The 21,735-nt window shown below is 41.6% G+C and overlaps 1 protein-coding gene across 1 annotated transcript in view; it reads right to left on the reverse strand.

Moving 5' to 3' along the window:
- LOC140233334 (uncharacterized) overlaps positions 1-21,735 on the reverse strand; it is a 123,286-nt gene that overhangs the window by 73,971 nt on the left and 27,580 nt on the right. The window contains exons 9-26 of the mRNA XM_072313443.1: positions 21,414-21,670; positions 19,965-20,234; positions 19,176-19,427; positions 18,169-18,420; positions 16,829-17,080; positions 14,343-14,594; positions 12,905-13,156; positions 11,453-11,704; positions 10,806-11,057; positions 10,150-10,401; positions 9,499-9,750; positions 8,674-8,925; positions 5,601-5,852; positions 4,346-4,597; positions 2,926-3,177; positions 2,361-2,612; positions 787-1,041; positions 19-273 (exon numbers count right to left, since the gene is read on the reverse strand). Coding sequence (XP_072169544.1) covers positions 19-273; positions 787-1,041; positions 2,361-2,612; positions 2,926-3,177; positions 4,346-4,597; positions 5,601-5,852; positions 8,674-8,925; positions 9,499-9,750; positions 10,150-10,401; positions 10,806-11,057; positions 11,453-11,704; positions 12,905-13,156; positions 14,343-14,594; positions 16,829-17,080; positions 18,169-18,420; positions 19,176-19,427; positions 19,965-20,234; positions 21,414-21,670 — 4,565 coding nt within the window. The remainder of the gene's footprint in view (positions 1-18; positions 274-786; positions 1,042-2,360; positions 2,613-2,925; positions 3,178-4,345; positions 4,598-5,600; positions 5,853-8,673; positions 8,926-9,498; positions 9,751-10,149; positions 10,402-10,805; positions 11,058-11,452; positions 11,705-12,904; positions 13,157-14,342; positions 14,595-16,828; positions 17,081-18,168; positions 18,421-19,175; positions 19,428-19,964; positions 20,235-21,413; positions 21,671-21,735) is intronic.

Below are 21,735 nucleotides of genomic sequence, written 5' to 3' on the forward strand. Positions count from 1 at the left end.
AATTAATTTACCACATACCAGTGACTGTGACATCAAATGTACACACAGCTGTATTGCCGGAACCATCGGTAAAAGTGTACACAATTGTGGTGGTTCCTAACGGGAAAGAATCTCCCGGTGTAGATGTGGAGGTGGTGGTAACGGGCAAGCCCGAATCATCCACAGCAGTGGGTTCGGTCCAAGTTACGGCGACAGCCGCTCCGTCGAGGGTGGTGGCCACGGTGATATCATTTGGACAGTTAGTAACCACAGGTGCCGTGTTATCGACCGTAGCTGGGTTATTGATGTGAATATATGTGAGGTATAGATCAGATTAAGTAATATTCTGATATTAATACTTCAAATTACACACTGATTACATTAAAGACTGGAAAATCATCATTTCTTGCCATCAATCAGATATCATCATGCATAAGAAAAGTGACCATGTATGGGCTGCGCAGACAAATACTGCAAAAAAAGTAGTCTTTTATTTTTGGACGGGTATACATACTAAAATCAAATTGCCCTGAACTAATCTGAACCTACATGTAATTTCATCCTGTTCATATGCTATGTACACTGCTGTTGCAGGTGTGAAAAAATAGTTGGGTTTTGAAAAGTATCAGTCAATGGAGTATCAATGTCGAAGAGCAGGATACTTGTACAGTGTATGGCTTAGAACTTGTCAGTGTTTGAGCAAACAAGTTGTTAATATCTACAAACTGTAGATTAAGGGTGAAAAAATCAAAGTTGAGAGCTCGAAGGACAAACACGGCAGAGAGCGGAATGCAGCTTGACACGTACCAACGACAATGATATCAAATGTACAGACGGCAGCGTTTCCTGAATCATCAGCAAAGGTGTACGTAACCGTGGTTGCCCCGACGGCAAAAGAATCTCCCGGGGAAGACGTTGACGTGGTGATGACGGGATTGCCGGAGTCGTCCGTCGCCGTGGGCTCCGTCCACGACACGCTGACCGGACTGCCATCGAGGGTGGTCGCCACGGTGATGTCGGAAGGGCAGTTAGTGACCACAGGTGCCGTGTTATCAATGGTAGCTGGGAGGGGGGGTGCAGGGTTAGGCTTTTTAGTGACCAACTGAACTCGATAACTCGGCACATTATCATCTCTGAGAGGCGGGTGCATTTGGCCGCGGTCAAGCACGAGTAACTCTTTCCAACACCAGCAGAGGGCAATGGCACAAGTGTTATGTAGCTGTAGCTGTCAAGCCAGATAGAGGCAAGTCAACACTTTACCCAGTATTGCTAGAGACCGCCAATGTTTTATGTTGCGACATAATACAAGCCTTTCAATTTAAGCAAAATGTAGGGAGGACAATACCCGAATAAAAAAAATGGACACATGGGGTGACTGGATTTGGGTTAATCACTTTAAATTCCTTTTCACCATCCCAACACCAGAAAGTGCTAAAGGAGGCAATATACCGTTCAGCTGTTGTGCTTTTAATCACCACTGCTTGTGGCAGAAGCTAAGGCAGCACAGATGGACGCTATAATAAATGCAGTTTTTGTAATAGAAGCCAGAGGATACTGGAAGGGAAAAGAATGTCTATCATAATCCTGCTACAACCAAAGTAAAGAATTAATCAGTGGGGTAACAGAGGCCGATGGATATAATCCCAGACGAATGGAAGGATGGCGAGGAATGCAAGTCTGGAAATTCGCTTCTTTGCTTCAATTACGATTGGTTTTGACAAATGCTTGACAACATTTTAAAAGCACATCATATTTAGTGTGTACGAGGGCATTGTCTGCTAGAACAAATAACTGAATATTGAAATAGAATAATGAAAATACAAGCAATTCAATTTGGCGTGTGATGTCATGGGCAATCATTATCACAGTTACATATAACAACTCACAAAACAAAATCAAAAGACCATACATGTATGAGTGATGCAGCAAAAAAATGCCTGTAGATATTCAAACTAAGTATATACAAATTGTGAGGAAACTACATGTACAAAACTTTACCTGACATTACATAGATATTATATTTCTCTTTTGTTGTTGTTGTTGAAAATCACACATTGGGAAATTATCTCACACACCAAACACAACTTGTTGATACGAGGACAGTACATTAATGAGAAATATATTCAGACAAGTAAAGTGTTTTAGGTACAAGGCTCTAGAAATGGGCTACAGAAGAGAATATGATATTTAATAAGGAATTATCTGCATGCACGGGCTTTTCTATATAGACAAAATGGAAACATGCATGTCATTAGTGTTATAAAATTGAAACCATAGGAACTGGAATGTACAGGATACAGCAACAAGAGGGTTGTAGCGTGACTACTAAATTTAAAGAGAAAAAAGAAGATATGATGGGTTGGTTGGGAAAATACACCTACCAACCACAGTGACTGTAAATTCACACACAGCTACGTTGCCGGAGCCATCACTAAACGTATACGTCACTGTGGTGGCGCCAACACCGAACGAATCTCCGGGAGAGGCCGTGGAGGAGGATGTGACAAAGCCAGAATCGTCCACGGCGGTCGGCTCCGCCCACGTCACGCCCACGGCGGACCCGCCGAGCGTCGTCTGGACCGTGATGTCGTCGGGGCAATCCGAGACCACGGGCGAGGTGTTGTCAACGGTGGCTGTTCGTGAATACATTGCACAACACACGGTACGTGGATAAATATGGTTTAATACACACATGCATGGCGGATAAATCAGGATGGAGGTTAGGTGAGAAAACAATTTCTCATTGTATGATGGATAAAATGATCACTCATGTTATGAATTCAGTATATAATGCACGAGAACAACTGAAAATGAAACAAAAACACTGTTTTGAATTAATCCTGTGCATGCATGACATGTCATTTACGTCTTCATCAGTTAAGGGTGAAACACAACCGAGTACATTGTGAAGGTAAACGGGTGATGCTCAATAAAAGGAAAACATACCAGATACGGTCACGGTAAATGTGCAAACAGCCGCATTCCCAGAGCCATCAGTGAAAGTGTAAATGACAAGGGTGCTGCCAACATTGAAGGAATCTCCGGGGCTAGCTGTCGAGGCAACGCTAACAGAGCCAGAATCGTCAACAGCAGTCGGCTCTGTCCAAGTCACCGCAACAGCGGTGCCACCGAGTGTCGTCTGGACGGAAATGTCGCTCGGGCATCCCGAGATAACGGGAGGGGTGTTGTCTACGGTAGCTGCACGATACGAAGTTAGTATGAGGTTGAAGGCATCAATGAAAACCGTTTTGAGTTATGTCCTTTCAGCACTCCATTCCTTAAGCATATTCAAGCAATGGTGGTGGACGTACAGCTCTTTTGCACACAAGTGCATTCCGCTGGGAAGGCACATTTTGTGCTTAGAATTGGCAGTACATGATTGTGGGAAGGAGAATACTCAATTTTGTGACAAGCCAGTAAAAGAAGGTACAGAGGTACATTTAGCCTCCTGGTGTTATAAAATATGTATATCACAGTGAGTGCCATTTATGCTCACACATGCAGACCACTTGCGGATGTGCTATCATTCTTTTCTTGTTTTGTTTTGTTCATGGCAGAATAACACAAATTCATCCGTTGGACCAATGTGCTCATCCTAACTCCTGACTGTAAAAAGTTTTGTGAGATTTCGAATATGAGGATTTCATCTCATCTACAGATACAGAGTTCTTTTGGCGGAATCTATTGACCTTATGACCTTTGACTTTTGTAAAACTGAAATCCTCCCTGCCAAGATATGAGGCATCCAGGTGTGACTTTGAACTTTGAAACACTAATGGAATTATGCACAACTTTGGAATAAAATCTGCCAGGAAAAGTAATGCAGCAACAAGCATGGCCATATACACACTGTGATCTGTGATAGTGTTTAATTCCAAAGTACCCAGTGGGGACTTTACCATGCAGTACAAGGGTACACAGGCATACAAGTGGCTATAATAAGAATTACAAACATGAAACATACTGCAGATACTTTCAAATTACTGCAGATACTTTCAAAAAATTCTAAAAGAGCCAAGTTCTTACCATAACAACATATCATTCTGTCACAAAGCACTTAGTTGAGAAGTAAAATTTTGAGAAATGTGGACAGATATTTATCATTTCTTACTGCTTACATAATCATGGATATTAGCTACAACTGAACATGATCTGCCCCTCCCACAACAAGTGCTTGTTATACAGGTTAGCTTCTACATTTCAAAGACAACCAAGTGTCTAGTCAAAAATGTAATATTTGATGATTATATGAGACATGCAAGATTTGTCTATAGATTTATTACAGGAATTACATTCCCTGTGGATTATATGCATGCAAGGGCAGGGAAAGGGACAAAAAAACAAACAAACAAACGAAAACACATACCAGAAACAGTAACAGAGAATGAACAGACAGCAGAATTGCCAGAGCCGTCACTAAATGTGTACGTGACTGTGGTAATCCCGACCGGGAAAGAGTCCCCTGGGCTGGCGGTCGAGGCGGAGGTAACCGATCCGGAATCATCAGTAGCGGTCGGTTCGGTCCAGGTGACGGCCACAGCGGCACCATCCAGAGTGGTCTGGACGGCGATGTCGCTCGGACAATTTGAAATGACCGGAACGGTGTTGTCGATTGTCGCTGTTAGTTCGAGACAAGCATGACACGCATTTGGATGAAAGTGAGGAGAGCGTGGAACTGTATACTCACAAACTTGCTGAATTTCCTCCACTGGTTCAGGTTGTAGGCACTCAATGTTAACTTGATGTTACAGTGTACTTAAGACCACATTTTCCTGTTTGTACAAGCAGCAGCCAAAGCTTGTCCCGTGTATTGAAGGCAAAATAAATTTCATTCTTCTTGTCTGTTGGTGCAGACTGTGATATGACACTTGATCAAGCATCTATTCATTACACTTTTATAAACCATAGAAATCAAATTAAAGATTATGAATTGTATTGTGCACAAAATTTGACAATTATCATCCGCATGGCTACCACTAAGACTTAAATGGCAAACCAGAGGGGGAAAAAAAAAGAAATTGAATGTGGCATTCTTCTGTAATACCAAGCTTTCAGAACACGAGATCTCAAGTGACTGGCACATTGAGGGATTTCAGTCTTTGTATTGGCGCATCATTGCTCCACTGAAAAAGAGGAAAATTGATTCTTAAATTAAAACAAAAAGAGAATCACAACTTGGGGCAGTTTTGGGACACGAGATATCTGTATCTGCTGTTTGGTTGGTTCACAGGAAAATGTGGTTCATGGATCAGATTTAGTGTGAATAATAATAAAAAAAAAAATTAGTGATACAGTATTTGAATTGTACAAACACTCAAATATGCAATCTGGCCGTCTCTACCAGTTTCTCTTTCATCACGGCAAATGTCAAAACAAACAAGAGTTAGGAATCAGAGAAGGACATCATTAAAGTCACCACCACCACCAAACATGCACAACATTGCAAATGCAAGAATAGTTGGACCCTGATTAGTTTAAAATGGACACTGCACAGAAAATATCAATCATTCCTTTACAGTAAGAACATACATGTATCTGTATAGGTGGAGGTTAGATAAATAAGATACATCCTGTTCAAAAGACATTTTGCCTTCCCCAAAACACAACACACACACACTCACCAACCACGATTACATCAAAGGAACAGACAGCTGTGTTGCCCGCGGCATCGCTGAAGGTGTACGTGACAGTGGTGGAGCCGACATTGAAAGAATCGCCGGGGTTGGCGGACTGCGTGGTGGTGACCGACCCGCTGTCGTCGGTGGCCGTGGGCTCCGTCCAGGTCACTGCCACGGGATTGCCATTCAGCGTCGTCGAAACGGTAATGTCCGACGGGCAACCAGAGATGACAGGACTTGTGTTGTCTACGTTGCCTGCAAGAAAAGGATTATTAAAACCGCATATGGCACATAATTGTCACTGTCCGAAGCAGAAAATTTGCTTGAATCAAAGCGTGACCTGCTAAATGCTCTTTATAACCTCTTGTACATGTACCCCAACACTTGACCGGAAAAAAAAGAAGTTACTTTTACTTATCAGTGTTATATGACTGCAATGCCCATGTCTGCCACATGACATGTACATGTTCAACCCACAGAATCTCTGCACTGAGCACATCTCTAGGCTTCAATCATTGCCTCGTGTGGAATACAAATCTGGCCGGGTATGCGATGCGCGTGTTCAATCGGCATTTGCTTGGGCAGTGCCATGCAGAATACCTCGGAATTTATGACCAGAATGAACAGACAGCATTTTCCTCCTGTCAGCAGCCATAACTTGATACTGCTGCTTGTATCAACTGGTAGAATCTTTCTTGCGGAACAGCTGGAGTGGAATATGATATTGTGCGATATCCTCCTCCCAGTTATTGGTAATACAGTATACATCTCTGAGAGAGAACATCACAACAAACCCTTATGCAGGGCTCCACAATAACTTTGATTTTTGGTGGCCCAAAGGCAAACATCCCACTTTTTTGGTGGCCCGATCAGGCCACCAAATTCTTCATTTTTGAAATTTTGGTGGCCCGACGTGCGTCTTTGGTGGCTCCGGGCCATCGGGCCACCATTAGTGTCGAGCCCTGCCTTATGTTTCATAAAAAGAGCATATCGACGCTGGGGCGACAAGACCTCATATCTACAAAATGTCAAATGTTCAGGAGAACAAAAAAACATGGCAGCCAAAGCACTGTATCCAATGGGATAGACATTCCTTTGACATGCCGTGGTGGCTTCATTTTTGGGGTAAGACATCTGGGATTTGGACAGGACATCACTTAACTGATTATCTGACCATTAACTCAAAAAGTCATTTTTACCAAAATTGCAGATACAAGGTCTTGTCACCCCAGCGACGATATGCACATGTAAATTCATCAGCAGTGAGCCTGGGTTGTCTCTTGGCACTTTCGCTACCAAGAATACAAAGATGTTCGGATATCATCTTCAGAGTAACAAAACAACAAAAGCTAAACATGTCTCTACGCACAGCTTAAAGAGATGGTGTCATTTTTGTTGAGATGAGGCTTCAGGTTTCCAACTTTTTTGAGTGAGATAATGAGAAACCTCTTATGAAATATTAAGGAATGTACAGTTTTATGAGGAATTTAAAGTTTAATTGATGAATATTGGTTTTATGATGGGTGAGATATCCAAAAATAAAAAGGTCCTAACAAAAGGCAGGACCTACCTTTTATTAGGACCACTCTGTTTTACTTTGTTAATTGATACACTGTATCTCGGTCATTTCATAATCAATTTTCATCAAATAAACTTTTAATTCCTCTTAGAATCATACATGTTTGCTCATTAATATTTTAATCATAATAAGTTAAACTCTGAATCACCCATCTCGACCAACTGTACCATGCCTTTCACTATTTGCAGGTATACATCTAGCAAAATTAAGAGGCATTTTCTTTCATGGGGGAACGTACCCAGTACAGTGACAGTGAAGGTACAGGTGGCCTGGTTGCCAGAGGGATCCTCAAAGACATAGGTGACCGTGTTGACGGTGTCCGCCTGGTAGAACCCCTGGTTGGAGGATGGCCCAGCCACTTGAGTCACCGTGCCCGAGTCGTCGGTAGCGTCGACGGCACCCCAGGAGACGAAGACGAAGGAATTCGTGCCCGAGTTCACGGAGAAATCGCTGGGGCAGTTGGTGATGACCGGTGCCGTGGTGTCAGCGGCGGCTGCAGGAATGATATCACATTATGTATGCTTAGAGGCGACTCCTCTGTACAGAAACGAGGAAACTGCTCCACTGTGTCACTGGCATACCAACTGATTGTACGTGGGGTGGGAAAGAAGAACATTAACTCCATTTCATGACAACCAGAGCATACATTGTACGTTGAATATATCGCAAGGTTTTCATTTTTGCAAATTTCGCGAGTGAGGTGCTATTTAGAAGTTAAAGACATGCAAAAATATTGACCCTGATCCAAATATGAATGTGATATGCACAAGTACATTTTGCAATCCAGTACAGTACTCCACAATCACAAATTTAACCACTCGTGAAATTGTCAGGAAGTGCCCATTCGTGAAAATTTAGACTCGCTAAATATATGCTGTATACAGCACACAGCTGCAAAACTCGGCTCATGGAACACTTCAAAATTCTGCATGAAAAGAATTGACATGCGATGCGGATGATGAGAACAGCTAGAATATGCTGGGCGATCTAAAAAGGGGGGAAATACTGGTTTGTAACATGCAAAGCTGGCTCCACTTCAGGTCATACAAAAACCTGTCAGTATTTACATGTATGCAATTCTGAAACAAAAGCTAATGGAGTATGAAAGCTTTATAGAGTATATCGCAAAGGAATATGCACACAGTGATTACATAATACAGGACAGAAAGAGTTCATTCACATCTCATGCAGCAAAGGTAATGCAGAACAAAGATGGCGAATGTAATGTATTCTTGCACATTGTTGATAAGGTAAAAGAATTTGTACTATTATTTCTGGTGTAATATTCATAAATGAGAAGTATGAAAATAAATGAATTGAATTGAATTGAATTGATGGATTGACCATATCAAAGGCAAAAAAATAAATAAACATGCATACAAAAGCAAAAGATACACGTGTAATTACAAAGCCATGTACAAAGACGCACATGCATGCTTTACAGAGACACTTTGATATCAAGTGTGACAGTCGTGCAAGACAATAAGTGTAGTGTACCAGCCACAGTGACATCAAATGAACACACAGCCGAGTTGCCGGAACCATCAGTGAATGTGTAGCTAACAGTTGTTGTGCCAATGGGGAAAAAGTCGCCGGGGTTAGCAGTAGATGCAGAGCTGACGGAACCAGAGTTATCCGTGGCAGTGGGAATAGTCCATGTGACGGCCACACCAGTGGACCCAGATGAAATGGACACACTGATGTCCGATGGACAGTTGGAGATGACCGGTGCGGTGTTGTCGATAGTGGCTACACACAGACAGGATAGTATACAGTGGGTATGTGTATGCAATTATAGATGCATGAAAAACAATACAAGTGTACAGTGTATCACCACATCCATGCAAGGTAACTACTGTATAAGTGGATATTTTTGCACAACTAATTTTTTGTGCTCGGCCAGGTAAGGCGAGATTCGCATGTTTTTCATTCTGCGGAATCAAGACATCCAACCACTGGAACATACACATGTATGGCTTTTATTTCAGCGCTGGTTTCTGGTTGCACAAAATGCGCGAAAATTTCCACTTTTACAGTAATTGGATCATACTGATATAATGAAATGGGATGAGATAAATCTGTCATTGCATATCCTGGATTTGGCATACACATAAAGGGAATATGCTGCTACAATGATTCGAGTAATGACCAAGTTTTCACATGCATGGCAACATACAAAATATGGTTACATTTTGAGGTTTTTAAATGCAATAGTCCAAGCACACATTAACAAAAACATACATTCCAGTTGACAGATGGAGTACATATATACATGACAACAGAAAGAGACAAATGGATGATGACAAATAAAAGACAATATACCAGCAACAGTGACATCAAATGAACACACAGCCGAGTTGCCAGAGCCATCAGTGAATGTGTAGCTAACAGTTGTTGTGCCAACGGGGAAAAAGTCGCCAGGGTTAGCAGTAGATGCAGAGCTGACGGAACCAGAGTTATCCGTGGCAGTGGGAACAGTCCAGGTGACGGCTACACCAGCGGACCCAGATGCAATGGACACACTGATGTCCGATGGACAGTTGGAGATGACCGGTGCGGTGTTGTCGATTGTGGCTAAACATAGACAGGACAGTATACAGCGGGTATGTGGATGCGATAGAGGTACATGTAGACGCATGAAAAAACAGTACAAGTGTATATCACAACATCATGCAAGGCAACTTACTGGACCACATTGGTACAATGTAAAATGAAATGGGTAAGACATAAACATGCCATTACTCATAATGGATTTGGCATACACAAAAAATGGAATTTGCTGCTATGCTGATATATATATGAGCAATGAACCAATTTTCATATGAATGGCAGTATACAAAATGTGTTTACATTTTGCTGTTTCAAATGCTATAGTGCAAGCACATATTAACACAACAGTACATTCTATTTTACTGATGTAGTACATTCATACATAACACAAAGACAAACAATGACATATAAAAGACATTATACCAGCAACAGTGACATCAAATGAACACACAGCCGAGTTGCCAGAGCCATCAGTGAATGTGTAGCTAACAGTTGTTGTGCCGACGGGGAAAAAGTCGCCGGGGTTAGCAGTGGACGAAGAGCTGACGGAACCAGAGTTATCCGTGGCAGTGGGAACAGTCCAGGTGACGGCCACACCAGCCGACCCAGATGAAATGGACACACTGATGTCCGATGGACAGTTAGAGATGACCGGTGCGGTGTTGTCGATCGTGGCTAAACATAGACAGGACAGTATACAGCGGGTATGTGGATGCGATAGAGGTACATGTAGATGCATGAAAAAACAGTACAAGTGTATATCACAACACCATGCAAGGCAACTTACTGGACCACATTGGTACAGTGTAAAATGAAATGGGTAAGACATAAACGTGCCATTACTTATAATGGATTTGGCATACACAAAAAATGGAATTTGCTGCTATGCTGATATATATATGAGCAATGAACCAATTTTCATATGAATGGCAGCATACAAAATGTGTTTACATTTTGCTGTTTCAAATGCTATAGTGCAAGCACATATTAACACAACATACATGTACATTCTATTTTACTGATGTAGTACATTCATACATAACACAGAGACAAACAATGACATATAAAAGACATTATACCAGCAACAGTGACATCAAAAGAACACACAGCAGAGTTGCCGGAGCCATCAGTGAATGTATAGCTAACAGTTGTTGTGCCAACGGGGAAAAAGTCGCCGGGGTTAGCAGTAGATGCAGAGCTGACGGAACCAGAGTTATCTGTGGCAGTGGGAACAGTCCAGGTGACGGCCACACCAGTGGACCCAGATGAAATGGACACACTGATGTCCGATGGACAGTTGGAGATGACCGGTGCGGTGTTGTCGATAGTGGCTACACACAGACAGGATAGTATACAGTGGGTATGTGTATGCGATATAGATAGATGCATGAAAAACAGTCAAGTGTACATGTGTATCATCATATCCATGCATGGTAACGTATTGGATCATATTGATATAATGAAATGGGTATGAGATGGATATGCCATTACTTATCCTGAATTTGGCATACACAAAAAAGGGAATGAACATCTTAATGCGGCTATGATGATTTGAGCAATGAGCAAGTTTTCACATGCATGGCAACATATAAAATATGTTTACATTTGAGGTTTTTAAATGCTATAGTGCAAGCACATATTAACACAACAGTACATTCTATTTTACTGATGTAGTACATCCATACATAACACAGAGACAAACAATGACATAAAAAAGACAATATACCAGCAACAGTGACATCAAAAGAACACACAGCAGAGTTGCCAGAGCCATCAGTGAATGTGTAGCTAACAGTTGTTGTGCCAATGGGGAAAAAGTCGCCAGGGTTGGCAGTAGACGCAGTACTGACGGAACCAGAGTTATCCGTGGCAGTGGGAACAGTCCAGGTGACGGCTACGCCAGCGGACCCAGATGCAATGGACACACTGATGTCCGAGGGACAGTTGGAGATGACCGGTGCGGTGTTGTCGATCGTGGCTAAACACAGACAGGACAGTGAACGGAGAGTGTGTGCATGTGACATTAAAAAATGTATGACAAGCAACATGTACAATTTGTAAGATGAAGCAACTCTGTGCAGGAAATGGCATGAACATAATACTAGCACAGTGAAGTCCCAGGCAGAGTGAGGACTACAGATGATTTGCTTGGGTATGGGATGGGAATGTGCAGCAAAGATGAATGAGGAACCACTGGACTGGACCACACAAACCGCAGAGCTGCCAACTTTTGTAAAATCAGTAATTTGCACCATTTTTGAGTGAGAATCAGTAATCCTTATTAAACAGTGTAATAGAATATATCCCAGACAATCATTTCTAAAACCAGTAAAATTTGCTAGTAACATTCAGTATTCTTTGCAAATTTCAGTGGAAATTGCTGAAAATCAGTACTAGTTGGCAGCTCTGAAACTGTATTTCCTTTGACACAATCCAACCTCATGTTTAATACCCATCCTCACACGTAACACAACAGGAAATTTCGTATACAGGTGAAGTACACTCATTTATGAAAGTAAATGATGAATTCTGATTTTTTTTTTTTTTTTTTTTTTTTTAAAGAGCATTTCCTCTTCTATTGTACCTAATTATCAGAAGCTTTGAAGCAAATTAAGGGACAGTAGGCCCTAGTGCTTTTAACAGGTTTTTTTTGGGGGGGCCACATTTCCGAAGTCTGATCTTGTTTTCTCCAGTTTCCTCCAATGAGGCAAATAAGAGTGAACATAATAACCCTATAAACTTTCAAAAACAGTCATTGGTAGCCTCAATACTTTGAAATAAGTTGGAATATTGTGTGCTTAAGAATGCATATGCAAATATTTCAGTAATTTGAAAATCCTCTAATACCAACTCATAGATAAGTACTCTTCTGTGTGCACAAACACACACACACAAAAGGTCAGTAGAAACTTAATCACCTTTAAAAGACCCTCTCAAAGCAATGATTCTCTTTTGAAAATGGATAATATATTCCAGCACTTATTTCAGCTGGTTTCATAGGAACATTCTACATGGACAAGAAACTTTTACTCCAAAGCTAAGAACCTTTCCTTTCAGAATCAGAATTGGGGGAGGGGTATTCTCATCAGCAGAATTTGTTCAAGTTCTCTGACACAAAGTCGCATTTGATATACATTAACAGACAGAGACAAATGGTGACAGAAGAGATGCATTATACCAGCAACAGTGACATCAAATGAACACACAGCAGAGTTGCCGGAACCATCAGTGAATGTGTAGCTAACAGTTGTTGTGCCGACGGGGAAAAAGTCGCCAGGGTTAGCAGTGGACGAAGAGCTGACAGAACCAGAGTTATCCGTGGCAGTGGGAACAGTCCAGGTGACGGCTACACCAGTGGACCCAGATGCAATGGACACACTGATGTCCGAGGGACAGTTGGAGATGACCGGTGCGGTGTTGTCGATCGTGGCTAAACACAGACAGGACAGTGAATGGAGAGTGTGTGCATGTGACATTAAAAAATGTATGACAAGCAACATGTAAGATGAAGCAACTCTGTGCAGGAAATGGCATGAACATAATACTAGCACAGTGAAGTCCCAGGCAGAGTGAGGACTACAGATGATTTGCTTGGGTATGGGATGGGAATGTGCAGCAAAGATGAATGAGGAAACACTGGACTGGACCACACAAACCGCAGAGCTGCCAACTTTTGTAAAATCAGTAATTTGCACCATTTTTGAGTGAGAACCAGTAATCCTTATTAAACAGTGTAATAGAATACATCCCAGACAATGACTTCTAAAACCAGTACAATTTGCTAGTAACATTCAGTCTTCTTCACAAATTTCAGTGGAAATTGCTGAAAATCAGTACTAGTTGGCAGCTCTGAAACTGTATTTCCTTTGACACAATCCAACCTCATGTTTAATACCCATCCTCACACATAACACAACAGGAAATTTCGTATACAGGTGAAGTACACTCATTTATGAAAGTAAATGATGAATTCTGATTTTTTTTTTTTTTTTTTTTTTTTTTAGAGCATTTCCTCTTCTATTGTACCTAATTATCTGAAGCTTTGAAGCAAATTAAGGGACAGTAGGCCCTAGTGCTTTTAACAGTTTTTTTTTTTGCCACATTTCCAAAGTCTGATCTTGTTTTCTCCAGTTTCCTCCAATGAGGCAAATAAGAGTGAACATAATAACCCTATAAACTTTCAAAAACAGTCATTGGTAGCCTCAATACTTTGAAATAAGTTGGAATATTGTGTGCTTAAGAATGCATATGCAAATTTTTCAGTAATTTGAAAATCCTCTAATACCAACTCATAGCTAAGTACTCTTCTGTGTGCACAAACAGACGCACACAAAACGTCAGTAGAAACTTAATCAACTTTAAAAGAGCCTCTCAAAGCAATGATTCTCTTTTGAAAATGGATAATATATTCCAGCGCTTATTTCAGCTGGTTTCATAGGAACATTCTACATGGACAAGAAACTTTAACTCCAAAGCTAAGAACCTTTCCTTTCAGAATCAGAATTGGGGGAGGGGTATTCTCATCAGCAGAATTTGTTCAAGTTCTCTGACACAAAGTCGCATTTGATATACATTAACAGACAGAGACAAATGGTGACAGAAGATAGGCATTATACCAGCAACAGTGACATCAAATGAACACACAGCAGAGTTGCCGGAACCATCAGTGAATGTGTAGCTAACAGTTGTTGTGCCGACGGGGAAAAAGTCGCCAGGGTTAGCAGTGGACGAAGAGCTGACAGAACCAGAGTTATCCGTGGCAGTGGGAACAGTCCAGGTGACGGCTACACCAGCGGACCCAGATGCAATGGACACACTGATGTCCGAGGGACAGTTGGAGATGACCGGTGCGGTGTTGTCGATCGTGGCTAAACACACACAGGCAGGATAGTGAAAAGCAGGGTTGTGTGTGCAGTACTGACATGAGCATGATGAGTCACAGGACAATGCATGTATTGAGAATAGCAACAACTTCTACAGTGCCTTTCAAACATTACATTAAACGAGATGAAGTAAAATGATGCGGTACAATGCACAAGTGAGGCAACAAGAACATTTATATGACAAGGACTTTGCAAATAACAAAATGTAAACACAGGAAAATTGTACATCTCTATAAACATGTTTGTTTAACATGAGCAATAGAATACTTTTGTTTTTAGGGGGGGGGGGAGGGGGGCCTCTGAATAATAATTGCCGAGCATGAAATGCAATCAAACGAACAAGAAAGACAAATGAGACAATCCTCATAATGCATACAAGCACGCACACACATACATATACACATACAGTACATGAAAACAAAACAATCACAAAAAAGTTATACATACACAGAGTTAAACATTTTGTCAACATGGAAAGGGGGGGGGGGGCAAGACATGAAATTACATTTAAAGGTTAGACACAGACAAAGGGTTAGCTACACATACCAGCAGAGGTTACGACAACATCAAACGAGCATGTGGCGACGTTCCCAGCCTCGTCGCTAAACGTATAGGTCACCGTCGTCGAAGAACCCACCGCGAAAGAATCTCCCGGCGCGTGGGTCGACAACGACGTGACCGGACCCGAGTCGTCCGTCGCCGTGGGCTCGGACCATGTGACCGAGATGGTCGATATGGCGTCTGACGGAATCTGGAGGTCGATGTCGGAGGGACAGCCCGAGATAACCGGACTCGTCGTGTCAACACTTGCTAAAATTTCCGCAACGAACAGTGGCAAGCAAGAATGAGAATAGACAGGCAAGAGAAAGGACATGAATAGTTTTTGGACACAAAAGTGCTTAAAAATTAGTCTGCAAAGGGCAGTGGACACAACAATTATTGATTGAACAAGTATGCAAAGCATGTTTGACACACATGGGGTGGATGATCAGAAGTCACAAATTGATTAAGATGCACCAATGTTAATAGATTACATAGAATAATAGATTACATAGAATACATGTATGTAATACATACACATTAACAAATTGGACTTGCACAGGACAGCATATACAGTACTGTACACTTGTACATGTGGGTCAGGGAGTAGAATACTCATAGTGTTGTGTTTATTTGCTGTACAAAAATTACAAAAGAAAGAACTCAGGAACAGTACAGAATATCTGAAATGCAGACGGAATTATGAAATTAGTCACGAGTAAACATACCAGCTGACACAATCACGTTAAATGAACAAGTCACTGAGTTGCCAGAAGCGTCGGAGAAGGTATACGTGACGGGCGTAGTGCCGAGAGTGAACGTGTCTCCGGGAATGTGAGATGCCGAGGAGGAGATAGATCCCGAGTTGTCATTCGCTGTCGGCTCCACCCACGTTACACTAACATCAGTCGTGCCTTCTGGAGCCGTCACTGCCACGTCAGCGGGGCAGTTTTGTATGACCGGCTCTTCAGTGTCAGGTATGGCTACAGGCATACCAATTATGGATGGCAATGTTTTAGCAGCAGAAGAGTATACATGTATGAGACACTTACATAATAATGAAAAACACAGGTAAGGTTGTTTTAGCAGCAGAAGGGGTAATGAAACACATAGTAACATAAAAGACAATTTTGTTTTAGCAGGTGAACTTAATGTGAAACAGACAGCAACAAAGATATGTCAATGTTTCATTAATAAGATGCACATAACACAGAGCAACAAATATGGGACTGCACAATTACAAGTTTCACAATGTCCATCACATACAAGTAAAAGAGACAGTAACAGTATTAAAGAGAAGTGTTTTGTTTCTTTGATATGTGACATGCCATTCATGTCCTTCATTTGACTGCAAGTTCTTTCAGCAGCAGAATCAGCAATTTGTGTATGATAGGATATGAATGGATGAATATATCAAGGTTCACAAAGTGGTAGTGCTCCCTAATCACAAAGAATTAAGAAGACTTGTGCACAAGCATTGAAGTATCTACCTTGCTAATGTTGGTGTAATTGATGGTTTGATATTTGCCATTGTCATCTGACTAAGAAGTTACAGTTGCGTTGTGATTCTGCTCTTTATTCTTAAGAAATCAAACCTTTCACAATTTGAAAAGTACTGAATTACTGTGATCGCACAATGAATGTGGGGGAAAGTGGTTAGTTGATGACATGTGACATACCAGAGACAATTACATCAAAGGAACACATGGCAGTGTTTCCCGAAGCATCAGTGAAGGTGTAAAGAACGTTAGTGGTGCCAAAGTGAAAGGTGTCTCCTGGAAGGGCTGTCTGAGTGACGGAAAAGTTCCCCGAGTTGTCCGTGGCCACCGGCTCGGTCCAACTGACTGGAACCCCGTCCACGCCAACCACTGCCTCCACGACGATATCGGTGGGGCACTCAGTAATGACAGGAGGGGACAGATCCGGAATTGCTGCGTGAATCATTGTTGGTTAAGAGTGGATGATGTGAGTTGTATGTGACCAAGATGCCTTCAACTGAGATAGGTTGGCAGATAAAGTCAAAGGACCAGCACCCACTGACATTTTTGTGGACCATATGCATGAATGATCTACACTGACCTTAACTTTCTGAATGCATTAAAGTACAGTAATCTGGGATAAACCTACAGGAGTTTGGAGACTTCATGAGGTTGACTTGGATGGTTGTAAGTTACATCTTTACATTTACAGATTAGAAAATGAAGGGAAAAGAGCGGCAAGACACTTTTTGGGAGGCAGGGGTGCAAAAAAAATTACAAATTACAAAAAAAAAATAAAAAATTCCAAAGTATACTAATTTTCCCTTGCAACCAAACTCTGAAGCCAGTTGGATGTGATAGAAATTTTTGTGGTAGCACTGCAAATTTATTTACTTCACTAGTCATCATCAGTCGTGCATGTGGCATTGCAGTAGTCACTTGGGAACATACCAAATAAAAACAAGTTGGGAAGCTACTGCCACTTGACAGAACCTTTTGCTTGGGTAGAAAGACAGCAAATTTGGGGCACATAAAGGGTCTGGGTAAATGAATACCCTTTTGTATTCCAGAAAATCTATTTGGATGCAGACACAGACGTGACCAAATTGCTACAAAAATGAAACAGTACAAATGTAATTTGTACTTTCACGACTACTCACATCTTCAGTAGATAGTAAAGTAATTTGGATGGACATACTGGCTTTGCCAAACTGCTAGGGGGAAAAAAGCGCGAGAGCTAGATATGGAAATACAGTGCAACGGCACTTACACGTTTATTCACATATTTAGTAGAAATTCTTTTGGATTACACTGACCTATATGTGTGGGATATCAGTAAGATACATGAGCAAATTAATGAAAACTTGATTCAAAGGTCAGGTATCAGCCCCTTTGCAATCAAGGCATTTATCTGGGTCTTTGTGTTGAAATACACTGTAGTGAAGTAGTGTTAAGAACAGTCATGGGATAATAAAACTCTTTGTCTGTGATAAATATAGCCATGCATTGCAGGAAAGTAGTGACAAGTGTTTCAGACATACCAGACACAATTACAGTGAAGGAACATGAAGCACTGTTGCCCGACATATCAGTGAAAGTGTACACAACGTTAGTGGAACCAAAGGGAAAGGTATCCCCAGGCTGGGCCGTCTGCGTCTGGGTGAGCGTGCCAGAGTTATCCGTGGCAGTGGGGTCCGTCCAGTTCACAGGAATGTCGCTGGACCCGACCACAGCCTCGACCACGATGTCCGCTGGGCAGCCCTCAATGACGGGCGCAAATTCATCGGGTATGGCTGAGAGGTCGTGCGAATGTGAGGGTGCATTAACACAAAACAGATACTCACACATGGACAGGAACATTTTTTTTTTAGTAAAAGACACACTTGTACCAGTGACAGATACAATGACGTGAATGTGCAATTCCTGAGCTTCTTACGTTTTCGAAGGGTGAAATATTTGTACCAACTTGTGAATTCTCCCTAAGACAACTCTTGCATTTGACTTTATTAATAGTAAATGCTGTTCTATCAACTGGTTCACATTTCTTCATATCAAAGAGGAAACTGCATTTTCATGACAAGCTTTTGAATAACATGTACCTTGTTGGTATTTTGAATTTGTCCAAAATGAAATGTAGACTAGTCAAGTTTTTTCTACAAAGTGTCAAAATTATCTTTGTTATCTATCAGGGGAGTTTCAAGAAATAACGAAATAAAACAAAAAATTGATAAAGGAATGATCTGAAACTACTATTTCTCACCATATTGAATATTTCACATGTGACTTTTGCATCAGTGAACCCTTTCATGAACTTATCATTCAAATCATTTGTCAGTAACTTTTCTTTCAAGTGTGCCAATAAAATATTAGTGTTCTGATGTGCTGGCACCTTGGTCTACTGCTAGGTGTGTGTGTGTGTGTATGTATGTTTGCGTGTATGTTTGTTTGCGTGAGTGTGCATGTGTGTGTGTGTGTTAGTACCAAACACAGTGACCCTCAAGCATGTGTCACTTGTGAGCACAAAGATTAGAAAACACAAACAACATACCAGACACAATAACATTGAACGAGCAAGCAGCCGTGTTTCCTGAGGGGTCGGCAAAGGTGTAAATCACTTCCGTGGATCCAAACGGAAATTGATCCCCAGGAATGGCCGTTTGAGTTGAGCTCACAGACCCCGAGTCATCGGTGGCCGTCGGCTCCAGCCACGTGACCGAAACATCACTGGAGCCGAAAATTGCTTCCACGGTGATGTCGGATGGACATCCACTGATCACGGGTGGTGTTGTATCCATTGTTGCTGTTATAAACATTATTCTTAAATATTAGTATGACAAGATTCCAGAGCAAAGATAACAATGGCTCACAGAGGAATATGAGTTTGAGCCAGCACAGTATAAATGAGCCTTCCTTTTTTTGATGTATTTCAAGACTTAACAGATGTGGACAAGCATGTGAATGGATTACAAAAATGACAAGCACATACATATACATAGTGTGCACAAACACATGGAAGGTACATTACAGTAACAAGACAGTCCAACAAAACTTGCCATGGTTTTTACAACAGGTACAAGCACACACAATTGTTTGATAAGGTCAGATGCATTAGATATAAAGTCAAGGTAGTAATTAGCAAAATTAGGACAGTGACATTGCCACACAGAGAGATAGAGTTTAACATTGGACACAGATGCAGTAATTGAGGTTACATGACAACTGTAATGTTTTCACTCGGGAAAGAGCCTATCAAATATCACACGAGTAGCTGATAACTGGCAGAAATTGATTAATGAAAGATGTAAATTTAGACCAAGCTGGATTAGTAAACACATACCAGGCGATGTTAATACGACATCAAAAGAACATGTGGCGGTATTTCCGGCGCTGTCGCTAAACGTGTAAACGACAGTCGTGGAAGAGCCCAGTGCAAATGAATCGCCAGGCTGGTGGGTTGAGGAGGATGTGACGGAGCCAGAGTCGTCCGTTGCCGTGGGCTCCGTCCAGGTGACAGAAATGGTCGTTATGGAAGCGGAAGGGATTTCAATGTTTATATCAGACGGACAGCCAGTGATGACTGGACTTGTGGTATCACTGGTTGTAGATGCTACAAAAGAAGAAAATGTGAACCTGATGTAGATCAACTTTATGAACATTTTTCCCAAAGAAAAGTAGGAGAAAGTGTGAATGAAGAGGTATTAACTGTGAGCAGCACAGAAGGGAATAACAGAACACACAGAAGTAATAGAGAAAGACTCCTGTCTAACTAAGCTGATTGAAATGTAGAATGTTTTGTGAAAGCATTATGCCCTATAAAAGGTTACTTCGCACAACTCTACTCTTTACCAGACTCTTTAGCACTGTTATCTTTCTAGGTGTCATTATATAATCACTGAGAAATGTTTGTGCATTTTTGATTTGTACTGTGCACTGAATGTCAGCTGTAAATTACAACTTAGTCAACAGTAACAAATCAAACCGATCATTTATCAGAACTAGTCCTCCAATTTTGAAAATGGGGTACGACTTTGAAAGCTAGATAGGCATAAATGTCTTATCAGTTGGGTAACTGGTGACAGAATAGTTCCATGCACAGGAAGAGATAAACAAAGGAGCACAGACAAGTAAGCAAGATGGAGTCAAGATGTGTGATAATACACAGACAGACAAACATACCAAGCACTACAACACCGAACGAGCAGGTTGCCGAGTTTCCCGATGGATCTGAAAACGTGTACGTCACTTCTGTGGACCCCAGAGGGAAAATGTCTCCGGGGATGGCTGTCTGAGTCAAGCTCACTGAGCCAGAGTCGTCCGTGGCCGTCGGCTCGACCCATGTGACTGAAACATCACTGGCTCCATTTGCTGCTTCAATCGCTATGTCGGACGGACACCCATCAATCACTGGGGGTGTGGTATCCAACGGAGTGGCTGTGTTTCATGACACAGAAAGACACACACACATGCACACTAGACATGATTCAATAGATGGGACACACAGAGATCTCACAGATTGACGATTAATGACAGAACATGGAATATTACGAAAACTTTAGTTAGAATTGAAATATTTAGCTGTTAGAAATACATGCATTACAACAAACAATACTAAGGGAGCACACATGCATGAAAGCAAAATTTGACAGTATAGAAACATGGTTTGTTCGGGGCAGAAAAAAGACAAGCAAAAGCAAATATTACACATCAAAGGGTCTGATTCAATCAACATTGAGAGAGGAGTAAGAATTCATGTTTCCTTCTCATCAAGAAAGTTGTAAAGACATACCAGAAGAAACAACCACATCAAAGGAACATATAGCCGTGTTTCCAGCTTCATCACTGAACGTGTAGGTCACAGTTGTCTGAGATCCGACATCAAAGATGTCACCCGGCTGGTGCGTCGATGTGGACGAGACAAAACCAGAGTCGTCCGTGGCCGTGGGCTCTGTCCACGACACCGAGACGGACGAGAGGAAATCGGAGGGGAGTTCAAGGTTTATGTCGGACGGACATCCTGTGATGACCGGATTTATTGTGTCACCACTGGCCACTTCAGAGGGAAGGAAGGCAAGGGGGAAATGAGATGTAAATGACTACTAACAGGAGCC

Source organism: Diadema setosum, chromosome 9, assembly GCF_964275005.1.
Source record: "Diadema setosum chromosome 9, eeDiaSeto1, whole genome shotgun sequence".
NCBI classification, from domain to species: domain Eukaryota; kingdom Metazoa; phylum Echinodermata; class Echinoidea; order Diadematoida; family Diadematidae; genus Diadema; species Diadema setosum.